Below are 12439 nucleotides of genomic sequence, written 5' to 3'. Positions count from 1 at the left end.
CGGGGGCTGGATAAAGCGAACGGCCCGGGGGCTGGGCAGGGCGCTGTGGGGGCTGCCCGGCTCGGGGAGGCCACGGAGCAAGCGGGGGCTGTGGAAGAACCTTGTGGGGTCGGGTAACAGCATCTGGAGACCACAGAGAAACCAAAATGCTCTGCAGGCGAGGAGTTTGGTCAGGATGAGCTTGTTTTCTGTGAGGGTTCTAGGAGTGACTCTGGTTCTGTGAGGGTTCGGGGAGTGACTCTGGTTCTGTGAGGGTTGAGGGTGTGAGGCAGGGTTCGTGTGCTTGGTGAAGCTGTTTTTTTCTAATTTTTGTGTGTGGCGGTGGTGGTGTGTTTTTTCAAAGTAAAAGAACTGGGAACTGCCTGGAACGTATGTAATTGCTGACTACGTACAAAAACTTTGTCCAGGCTAATTCTTTTTCCTCCCCCGAGGAGATACTGGTAATGTTATAGTGGCATTACATTTCCTTTCAAAAGCATGAAAAATGCACTGATTTTGTAAACATTAAGTCTTTCCTAAATGAGAAATATTACATAGTTTTCCCGCTTTCTTGCTCAATGGGAAAAACGGCGTGTTGTGCCACTAGCACTGGCAGAGTAATTATTCTAATTCAGGCAGTACATCTCCAATAGTCTCGCTTTCTCATTCCAGATCTGAATTTTCCATCAATATATAATACAGTCTTAGAGCAGACAGCTATTGCATGCTATGAATTGCACCATGTACCAGAATACTTTACAGAGCCAGATTCTTACAGCCTTAATGCAATATTTTTTTCTATTCACTTACCCTCTGCCCTCAGTAGCAGCAGACGCTTGTGTAAGGACTGCAGCCCTAAAAGGAGAGTTACTGAATCGTAATTCTTAAGAGACAAAGAAAACACCTAATAGCTTCACTTCTCAGCCCTGTTATACGATACTGAAGATAAACTGAATTGAGTTTGTTTTCACCTGTTTCAATTCCAGGTTATTAAAAGCAGCTTCTGAAAAATCAGTTCCTTTTCTGATTCTAAAAGAAAATGGTTTAAGTATAATATTTCAAAAGTAAAAAGCAGCTCTCACTTGGTGTTCAGGCTGCAGTGAGCTGGGTTCAACCATTTGTTACAGGCAGGTGACTCCAGACAAGTGAACAGGCTGAAGCGGGTCATGCTTAGGCAGAATTTTTCGGTCAGGGGAAGTGCAGGATCAAAGTGAGAGTCTTGGTAGAAGGTCTGAACATCAGTTTAATTGCTGCCTTTCCTCTTGCTGGGTAAGTGCTCCTCAGACATCAGAAGCTGTGTACTTGAACTGGACAGAGACAGGAAAAGGGAAGTTCAGACTCCCCCTTTCCTTCTTTTCTGCCTTAGGAAGGGTAGATAGGATCCTACCACAGAATCGAGAATTTCACTGATGAGTCTTGGTACCTGCTTTCCAAGAATGCCAGAGGTTGGCCCCCAGCTCAGTTCCTCCTTCGGTTCCTCAGTATTTGCTCCACCTTGCCACCCCTACCCCACCCTTGCCCCTTTGCGTGGCCTTTGCAGTGAATCTGTCAGCAGATGTGAGTTGCATTTTTCATTGGGCACAGATGACTTGGACCTGCATCTCGGGCAGTTTTAATGGCTAATGAACTTTGGAGCACAGGGCAGACGTTTTACTGTCTTTTGTTGAAAGGTCTTTCAGGGCACTCTGCCTGAGAAGGTACTGCTGTTCATCTTGAAAGTACCAGTTTGTACACTTCTGATTCCTACTGGTCTTTTCCCCCCCCTACAAAACTATTGCAGTTTAATTTTACAATTTGATGAAAATTGTTGCATTCAGCAATGTGAGTATCTAAAATTCCATTTGGAGATAAACCACGATTGGAGTGGAATTGGCTGTCTGTAAAGCCACTTAACTAATTTGCTGTGAAAACTTAGTGAGGGCATATTAATGATGTTATTCTAACTGCTTGGTTGTGTTTGTTTTTTTTCATTAGTGAATGATCTACTGTACTTAAAGGCAGAATAGTAGTGCTCTTGTTTATGCATTATGGACTGACAGTGGCTCTCTCCTAAAGAGTGGTTTAATAAATGTCACGTTTTATGACCCGGGTGGCTTGAGGAGATGCCTCTGCAGCTGATTTGCATTCCTAAGACAGCAAAGCTATGCTTAAAGTCAATAGCAGAGCATCTGCAAGATCTTTTAAAATACATGAGAAGACATGTGCAACTGATTGCTTTAGTCCCTGGGGAAGTTTTTGTTTGATTGTTTTTTGTGTTTTAGTTTGTTTTGGTTTTTTTCTGGTACTATTTGGGAAAATAATTAGCATAAGAAAGGCCTTCAGAAAAGCATGATATTTAGAAATATATTTAAAAGCATGAATTTTACTGCTTTGAAGATGCTGTGTTGCAAATTCTGTTCGGCAAACATGAGTTATTTGGTATTTTGGTATTTTTGAATGAATGCATGATACCAAGCGCCTGTAAAGCAGTGTAAGGATCTGTCAGTGGAATGGCTGTTTCCTCAGTAGAAAAGAAGCCAGATAGTAAGATCTTCAGGGCAGGGACTGTGGATGGGGAAAGTGGGGTCTGGTAAATCATCCTTGTGCTACTTAACCCTGTGCAGCCAGGGGCAGAGGGTAAGTGCAATTAATTCCCTGATCCTGGGATTGCCTGGATATAAGCTGACCCCTGGCACGGCTTCAGAGGCTGCGTTTGTTTGTTGCTAGCAGGAGCCTCTGTGGGCTGTTCTAGGAGCTGGAAGTTGGTGGGACCGAGGAATGTCCCAGTGTGCACCCACTCTGGTCCTGCTCCTCGCCAGCTGGCCAGGATCTCCTGGGGAGGTGGCGAAGCGCCAGCCTTGCTCCCCTGCTGCTTGCCCTTGCCGGGGAGGGCTGCTCTGCCAGGGATGTTTCCTCAAGGGGCAATGTTGGGTGATTTACAGCCCTCTGTATGCATAAATGGAATTTTTCCTTTTCTTTTTTTTTTAAAGGTTCCCAAAACACAGCAAACACACGTTCTGAATGCAGACGATAAATAATTGCATGAAGTCAGAAGCCTGCAGTACTGCAGCGTAGCTTACCTTTAATTACTGGCAGTTTGGGCTCTAACTGTGGAATGTGTTATTTCTTCCACCAAATAAATGTCTCTGAGAAGTACTTCACTGCCTCTCCAGGTTTGCTGTTTTGTTTCCCAGGTTGTTGACCACCACATTATTGTGTTTTCTGTGAGAGCCGAGGGCGTAGCACGTGTTCCACTGAGCCCCTTCTCACTGCTGCTTAATGAGGCAACTGAAGCTGACCTTCCCAGTGCAGAGGTTACTGCGGGGGTACCAGAGCCACCATCATCATAGCTTCTCCAGGTTCAGCCTGACGTGGTTTAGTTGCTTGTGTTTTGTTTACTTGATCCACTCAAACAGGCACTAGCAGAATCTCCAAGCAATAGTAGCTTTGTCTTTTCCTTCGTAAGAATGAAAAAACCTGTCATATTTGTCTTTGCTCTCAGTAGGTTTTGGAAAGGTAGAGGAACTGCAGGTGCTTCTCTGCTGGTACATGATTTTGGCTCATGACATGTTCTTCTTCTGAAAGAACACAGGCAGTTGTGAAGAAGAGTTTATGGATGTGCATAAAAACCATCAGATTCCAGGCCAACAGAGAAACTGCTCCTCTTCTATCAAAAAAAACCCCAACCAACCCATGAAAAAACTCCCCAAAACTAAACCCCCCTCTTTTTATCCCTTAACTCTACGCCCTATCTGTCAGTGTGTTAGACCAGTGGTCCTCAAAGTGGGATGCGTGCATCCCAGATGACGCACAGGATGATCCATTGGGGCGTGGGAAGAAAATATTAGAACTTCAGTAGTACCTGTATACAATTCATAAATAAATATACATATATTGGGGGTGCGTGTTTAAAAATTTCTAATTAGCTGGATATGCAACTAAAAAAGTTTGGAAATGACTGTGTTAGATGCTTGTGCATAGAAAGAGAAATGACGTTTGGGAAGCAGCCCTGGGGATGTGTTGTCCAACCCGTGACTCGGAACAGGACAGTCAGAAGTACTGGATCCAGCTTTGTCTGAGTCAGAAGAACTTCCTGATGGAGGTTCCACCATTGCCCTGGCTCATCTGCACGTAGTGACAAAGCTCTTTTTGATTTCTGGTGAGAATTTCCCAGGACCTTCTTGTCTGTCACTACTGAGAAGAATTTGGCTCTGCTGTCTCTTCCGGTAGAGAAGAGACCCTCTCAACCGAAAGAAACAGTGATACGGTAAATGTATCTGTTTTCTCGGAGCTCTGTGTTTGAAACACTTCAGAAGTAGTGGTGGAAGCTGGCTAGCAGCAACAGCTTGGGGGAATTTAGCCCCGAATGAGAGGTGGAACAGCATGTGTTGGAAAGGATGGCCTACTGTGCAAAACAGGTAATAAAGTTACTACCTTCCCTGGCAGCTGAAATTATAAAATACCAGATCTTAAGCATCTTCCATTGTTTTCCACATATTCTGTGGAAAGGAAGGAATGGTGGGACCAAAACTGATGGGTTTCATGGAAGGGAATAATTTTGGTTCACTGTATTTTTGTGAAATCGAAAGCAGAATGTAGCAAGTATAAAAGGTCAGAGTTTCAGTAAAGTCAGTTTGCGGACTGACTGAAAGCACGAGAGAGTTTCAGCATTATCTCAGTCTCTCTTACTAATTTTAGCACCTTAGTGTTTGGAAAAGCAGGAGAGAGAGTGAAAGGGAAGATAAGAACCTTGCAATGCTAATGGACTTGGAAAAGTGACAGCCTGTAAACGGGTTCCAGTGGACCATCGTGCTGTCTCCTCTCTCCGTGTGCAGCGTTTTCAGCTCTGCTTTCCCCCTGAGCTCCACAGAGGTTGCTGAGGAACTCCTTGGCTGCACTGGTGCCAGTTCTGTTGTTAGCACTCTGTCAGCTGCTGGAGCGACTCTTTTACCCGTGAGCCAAATCCTTTTGTCATGAATTCACTGTTTCCAGGGTTTCTGGCTTTACATAGTAGCCTAAGCCTCTGCTGCTCCAGAGGAACTGGGGATTGGAACTGTGCGCTCCTTTTCACGGCATCCAGCCCAATGAGCTGTCACTGGATGGTGCACGTCAGTGCCTCTCTCCCACTGAAGCTCTCTGCCTTGCTCCAGTTTTTTCTTTGAAGCTGTGATTTTTTCCAGCTAATCTTGAGTATTGTGTTCAGCTCTGGGCCCCTCAGTTTAGGAAGGACATTGAGGTGCTGGAGCGGGTCCAGAGAAGAGCAACGAGGCTGGTAGCGGGACTTGAGCACAAGTCCTATGAGGAGAGGCTGAGGGAGCTGGGGTTGTTTAGTCTGGAGAAGAGAAGGCTTAGAGGTGACCTCATCACTCTCTTCAACTACCTGAAGGGAGGTTATAGCCAGGTGGGGGTTGGTCTCTTCTCCCAGGCAACCAACAATAGGACAAGGGGGCATGGGCTCAAGCTCTGCCAGGGGAGGTTTAGGTTAGATGTTAGGAAGAAATTCTTTACAGAGAGGGTAATCAGGCACTGGAACGCCCTACCCAGAGAGGTGGTGGATTCACCATCCCTGGAGGTTTTTAAAAAGAGATTGGACGTGGCCCTTAGTGCCATGATATAGTAATTGGAGTTGGATCAGGGGTTGGACTTGATGATCTTGGAGGTCTTTTCCAACCCAATCTGTTCTATGATTCTATGATTCTATGATCTTCCCATTACCATTTCCCTTGCTGAAATATTGGCAGAATGTCTTAGAAGAACTAAAATTGTGCCTACTCAGTTCATCAGCTCTGTACTTGGCTTGGTGTTTTTGCTTTCATTGATTGTTTCCCTGGTAAAAGTTTATCCACTTTTTTTCCTTTTGTAAATGCCAAGGTTTGTAAAGAAACAAGCTTGTGAATTGTACAAGTATGTGCCCTTTGCTGCCAAGCAGGACAGTAGAAGAGTGAGCTGGGTATTTTTCTTTGCACATGGGCACAATAGTGTTCCTTTTCTTCCTGAATGTCACTTCTCAGTAGTGTGTGATGCAGCGTGTCCAGTTCCTCTTGTAGGTTCTGTCTGTAAAACTGATGATTGGCAATAGTAGATATAGATAGTAGATGTAGATAGATACATAGATATAGATACAGTAGATATAGATAGTAGATGTAGATACACAGGTCTGACCTGGGTGCATGAAGAGATGTGAACATGAATGTTCCTGGTTTGTCACATCCCTTCTTTGAGTAGGGAGCTTCCCTTTGAGGTTGTCAGTGTTCCCACAGATGTGACGGCGCTGATTTAGGAGGGGCCTGCAGCAAGAAGCAGCAGTGCTTTACAGCAGACATGCCAGGGGAGCTCGTACCATGCGTACAGAAATCCTGTAGCAGCGATGATATCGCACTGGGTTAATGATTCCATGAGATAAAGGGTTAACAGCTGACCGGTGAGTGTGGACTCTGCATCAGACAATAGAGAGGACATAACTGAGATGTTCAGCAAGCTTGTTTTTAATTGAAATATAAACAAAGCTGCTTTCAGGGGAAGTGCCTGTCAGATAGACTTGTTTCTAGCCTGGGAAGAGCTGTACAGAGTTTGTGATCTTTTTGCAGAGCACATGCCTGGCTGCAAGTGGCTTTTCACTCTTAGTTTAGTATTTTACACCTGTGAAAATGGGGTATGAAAAGAAACGCTGAGTCTGTGAGTGTGGCAGCAGTCATTCCCTCACACAGTGTTTGGTGCTCTGAAGGTAATAGCAACAGTCCGAGGTGACACAGGGAAGAATCAAGTCTTAGAATCATGGAATCATTTTGGTTGGAAAAGACCTTTACAATCATCGAGTCCAACTGTAAATCCAACACTGCTGAGTCCACCACTAAGCCAATGTCCCTAAGCACCACGTCTACATGGCTTTTAAGTCCCTCTAGGGATGGGGACTCCACCGCTGCCCTGGGCAGCGTGTTCCAATGCTTGATACCCCTTTTGGTGGAGAAATTTTTCCTAATACTCAATCTAAACCTCCCCTGGGGCAACTTGAGGCCATTTTCTCTTGTCCTGTTGCTTCTTACTTGGGAGAAGAGACGAACCCTCACTGCTACAACCAAGCAATCGCTGCTTTGTTGGGAGAAGGAGAGGACTTTGCTGTGTAAGTGCTTCAGATTAACTTCCACACGTAGCTGAGATCGTATTAGAGTGGGAGAAGATTTTAAGCTGTTTCAGAAGGAGTGGCACTGCTCTTCCTGCCCCCAGATTCTTGGTAACTGGAGTCCAGTGACTCCCTGATACAGTCTGGTATCAGGGGAACAAGGCTCAAAAACAGGCAAGTGTATGGAGTTAAGCTTGTGGTTGTAATTCCCATACCTGAGGGGAATATGTTATCCTCTCTCGCACAGCAGCTGAGTCGCCTCAGCCTGCAGCAGAATGGGGCAGTGTCCGCAGGTTTGCGTGCAGAGATGAGGTGTCTGTTGCGCTTGGGATATTTTGTCTTACAGGTGTGGCTCTCAGAGACGGACCTGCCCCTTTAGCCTAGTAAAAGTTATGTTTCTGGGGAGGCTCTAATAGTCTTCAGATGTACAGCAGTAGTCTGACCAACCCACCTTCAACTAATCAGCTTTTTCTCAGGTAATAGTTACAACAAAGTGATATTACTTTATTGTATATTGAATTCGTTGCTCAAGGCTTAACATCAGTCTTTACAATACTTGGGTAAAGAGTCAATCTTTGCAGTAGTCGCGTACACAAGCACCACTGATTTCAGTAGGAATATGGGCTAAATCAGGGGTTTGTGCAGACTGCTTTTTCTGACTGTGAGCCCCAGTATGAGAGTGACTGTAACATATCTGATCTATTAGATACAGATTCCGATTGCTGCAGCTCTTCCACACCACACATGTTTTTGCAGTTGACTTGTCTGGCCAGCCTGGATAGAGTTAAAGTAATGGGGGGGATAGTTAAAAAGACAGTGTTGCAGTTTTCTAATATTTCCCTCATGCGATTAGACGTTTGCTCTGTACAGTATGTGTGCTATGTGAGGAATTCAGAGGGGTTTCAGTCAGGGCACTGATGTGCAGATTTTCTTATCTCAGGCATTTCTTTTAAGGACCTTGCACCCTCCTCATTCAAGTAATAGCGGAGCCAAGCTCTGCCATGAACTGAAGGGAAAAGACGATCTATTCAGGTTTGTTTCAGTGGTGCTCACAGAAACAGTGAGAGCCGCCTTCCATTTTACACTAGAAAGCTTTCCTTGTGGAAAAGAGGCATTAAAATTATTTTACTTCTTTGTAGGACTGGAATTGTTCTGTAACTTTCTTGTGTATTTTTTCTCCCTCAATCTCTCAAAGTGTATCTGCTCAAGAGAGAGTCATTAGAGCTTGTTTGACCTGCGATCATCTTCCAGACCTGCAAGTGTTGAGGCCAGTGGAACTATCCAGATGCACAGGCGTTTGCAGTACCTTAGTGCATGGCCGTTGCTGCAGTGGAAAATAGTGCTGTTGAGCCTCGGCTTTTGGGAATAGGCCTTGGACTGCTTTAGACTATACCAGAATAATTAAATGTAATCCTCATCAGGGCTTGACTGGTTATGGAAACATACCTGTAAAGAAGGGGATTAAACTCTTCCTGTATAAAGCTCTTCAGTAATAGCATGCACATTACTCCTCATCCAAATGCCTCCATTTTAACTATATCCCAGAATATTTATGTCCAGTGTAGTGAAGCTGAACGTAGTTCAGACTTGAATCGATTTAGAAACCAATTACTCTGATGCTATTTCCAAGCTATTAGAAAAGAAAAGATTACAGTTGTTTTACTTTTTTGTATGTGTGGTATGAACAGAATCACACCTGAAATCTGTAGCTGTATTGGTGACTAAACCCCGTGCTGTTCAACTGCCTTTCCACCCTAGTTCTGTCCTTTTTTCCTTATGTGAGCAGAAGAGAGAAGACTGGCTCCTGCATCTTCATTCCCTCCCGTCGGGTTTTCATACACAGTGATCATGCACCCCTGAGCCTTCTCTTCTCTGGGCTGAACAGTCCCAGCTCCCTCAGCCCCTGCTGCTGTGAAAGATCCTCCAGTCCCAGTGATGCTCCCGGCACCTTTGTGGCCTTGTACTGGACTGGCTTGAGCAAGTCCCATGTTTCTCTTTTACTGGGGAGCCCAGAAATGGGCACAGAATTCCAGATGTGGCCTCACCAGTGCTGTGCAGAGAAGAAAGGTCACCTCCCTTCACCTGCTGACAACATTTTTTCTGATGCAGCCCAGGATATGGTTGGCTGCCTTTGCTATGAGATTGCATTGCTGGATCATGGTCAGCTTGCTGTCCACCAGGACCCCAGGTCCTTCTCTGCAGAAGCCTTCCAGCTAGTCAGCCCAGTGTTTTCCATGTCATTTTCCACCATGTCCCCTGTCCCATTCAACAGTGGGTGGAGTGGATGAGCTGAGTTAACACGGGTTTGCTGTCGCTGTGGTGTTTAAGCACATGCTGGTGGTGTTTATAGTCAGATAGGACGCTTGACGTATCAGATGAACACTGGGGACTGTGGAATGCAAACCAACTTGGAACAGACGGGTCTATTCTCCTCTTTAGGGCTAGAGAATGTACCTGGAGAACTGGTCAAACAGTTGGAGTGGTGCAGTTCCATAATCATTATTCCCTCTGCTGTTTGTCCTGCTGGATGTTTTCAGCAATCGATGTAATGTTGTGAATAAATGTGTCACTGCTCAAACAACTAAAAACTCTTCTTTATAGTCCTATTAAGAGAAAAACAGATTGTTTTGTAAACACTTCTTTCAGTACAAGGTCCATAAAAGTGTGAGTTGGTTTTTAACTTACCTTTTGCTTTGTTTCCTTTGCTGCAGAATCTCGAAGGTACGCAGAAGCCATTAACCACGCGATGGTGATGTCTGACAGCGCTGTGGGCACTAACCCTGCTTTGCTGAGGGCCAATGTGCAGGTGGATCCCGCCTTCCAGCGCTGTTTTGCATCTTCCTGCACGGTTACAAGTAGCAGTCCTATCCCAGGGGGAGAAAGGTAGGAAAAGATTCTCCTACCTTACTGTTTAGTTCTTCTAACTGTAGTTCCCAGCCAAGTTGTTATGCTTGCCTCTTCGTTGCAGAGCATTTGTCCGAGGACTTGGAGTTTGGTCATAACATTTAATGATGATGTTGTCCAACAGCTGGAATTTAACACAGACACAGATGTTATTTATATGCCAGGGACACAATTAGCTTTGAAGATAAAGAAGAATACAAAAATAAATAGGAATTTATAGCTCAGTTACTTTATTATGTGCTAGCACTAGCTCGTATGTATTTTCCTGTGTCCTTAACCAGCGTCTCTAATGCTTTACTGAAAAGCACTTAATGCAATTTCCCATTGGAATAACTTCTATACGAGAGAGGAGGAGCACTCTCCTCACTTCAGTACATGCATTTCTAGTCAGTAAAATCTCACAGGATTTGTTTTTGGTAGTGAATATGTGACTCCCTTGCAACTGCTCAGCAGGCTGAGAGATTTTTTCCTATTTGTATTGTGGTAAACGTGAAGGGCTCTGGACCAGAGCGTGACTAGTATAAATTTACTAAGTAGTCCTTGTCCCAAGGAGTTTACAGCATAAGATGAAAAATAGCAGGAAACACAGCGAGCAAACAAACAAAGGGTCCCAGGATACTGCTGGAAGGTTCAGAAGACCATGACAGTGAATGGTCAGTCATTAGCTGTGCCTTATATTTACTTAATAGATGAGGTGTTACCTTACAGCTGGTGAGGCTTTGTAATCTATCACTCTGCAACAACATTCCTTTGTGGCTAATTATCCCATTCTTGTTCTTGGGTAATTGGCTCCTTTTTCACAGTAAGTATTTGGAATGCTCTGGGTTGGTGTGCCAGACTCTGTGAGGACCTCCAGGTATGTCGATACCTAGTTATATTTTATTTATCTTCCCATCGAATTGATTTCATTTTCAGTCAGTACTTGGACTGTGAAAGAATGTTTTTGTTTTGTGATGATGAATGTGAATCATAAGACTGAAGAAAGTATGTTAATATTTTCTGAGGAGGAGGCAATGTAACATTTCATTGTAAGTGGATATGAATTAAAAGCTTACCAGGCAATGCAGTCATTATCAAGTTTACATTCCTACTGCAAACCTTATCTAGATTTTTTTTCCCCCTTCTTTGTAAATATTTTTTCTCTCATTTTTCATTTCATCTAGCAGATAGCTACAGCTGTGGAGTTTTTTTTCCTTGCAATGGTATCTTCTGTTTGCTTCTCTTCCATTTCTTTATGGCCCTTCTACTTACCTGCTGGTATCCATTCACACAGTTCCCTTTTAAATAAAAATCCTTTCTCTTTTTATATATATCTTATGTCAGTCCTTTTCCCTTTGCATCTCACAGTGGGTTTGTTCTCTCTGCATTTGATATTGCTGGTCAAGTTTTCCAGCTACAGTTTAAGGGCATTTCACTTTTAGAAGCAAGGAGACAAACTTCCATCAGGTGGTTTCATCAGAAGCTTAGTTCGTCTTGTTTAGAAGGATATTTGTTACTCTTCACTAGAGCAGGTGGAATTGCTATCCAGTAGAAAAATACAATCTTTACTGTTGAAATATTTAATTCTGTCCATCAAAATTATTCCATCATATAAATTATCCACTGGACCTGCCCATCTTCCTTTTTTGAAATAAATTGTGTTAAAAGGACTTGCTCTAAGACTTGGGTCCTGTGGGCTGTGTTCTTACCGTAGTTACTCATTTAGTGCATGATGGTGCACAACTACCTCCTTTGCCCATTTCTTGTCTTTTTTTTTTTTTTTTTTTTAATGAGCATGAGAGACTCTGCATGTAAGAACTGCTGTGGCAGTGTCTGTTTCCTTCCATAAACCTTTGCCTTTGGTGGCAGTCTTGGCTTAAGAAATTCTTGCCTCCTGCTGCTCTTTTCCAGGTAGCACGGCAGCTCACCATGTAGAGATCTCCAGGACCACTGTTACGGGAAGCAGTACTCTTACAGCTTCACCAAAATGATGTTTTATGGGAATTATTTGTCTGTTGTTCTACTTTTGTGATCAGTTTTTGGCTTTTTTTGACAGCTCTTCTGCAACAGAACATCCTTGGCTTGAAAGCAGCCCTAAAGCTTCCCCGTCGCTCCAGCTTTCCATGGGAAACAGCAGGCCACCAGGAGGTTACCTCGCACCCTCTGAATTTTCAAATGCCGTGCAAGACGTCCCTCTCTTGTCTCATTTCCAAACTCCAGGACTGCAGGTCGTCACCCTGAGCAGCCTGGAGAATTCACCAGCAGAGCCACAGCAAGAACCTGCTGTCAGCAGCAGTACCCGGTACCTGAGCTATGGTGGGGGCAGCGTGGGCAGTAGCTCCCCCCGAGAGGAGAAACAAGCTACTTTTATCACCAGTACTGGCATCTCTCCTAAAACCATGGGCTCATCAGCGGCAGGGGCCGAGGACAATTGCTTTTTGACACAAAACTTTCTTACAGTGGCCCCCCGGCACCAAA

The 12439-nt window shown here is 44.3% G+C and overlaps 1 protein-coding gene across 1 annotated transcript in view; it reads left to right on the top strand.

The window, feature by feature from the left end:
* Window positions 1-9789: 9789 nt before the first annotated feature.
* Window positions 9790-12439, top strand: part of LOC104523463 (tensin-3-like) — a gene marked incomplete at its 5' end in the record, with an annotated part of 16311 nt that continues 13661 nt past the window's right edge. Inside the window, 3 exon segments of the mRNA XM_010166051.1 lie at window positions 9790-9961; window positions 12018-12435; window positions 12438-12439. The exon segment at window positions 12438-12439 is cut by the window's right edge and continues 221 nt beyond it. Coding sequence (XP_010164353.1) covers window positions 9790-9961; window positions 12018-12435; window positions 12438-12439 — 592 coding nt within the window.

This window comes from Antrostomus carolinensis, unplaced genomic scaffold (assembly GCF_000700745.2).
Source record: "Antrostomus carolinensis isolate BGI_N321 unplaced genomic scaffold, ASM70074v2 scaffold30424, whole genome shotgun sequence".
Taxonomy (NCBI): domain Eukaryota; kingdom Metazoa; phylum Chordata; class Aves; order Caprimulgiformes; family Caprimulgidae; genus Antrostomus; species Antrostomus carolinensis.
This window is presented reverse-complemented; position numbering and strand designations above follow the sequence as displayed.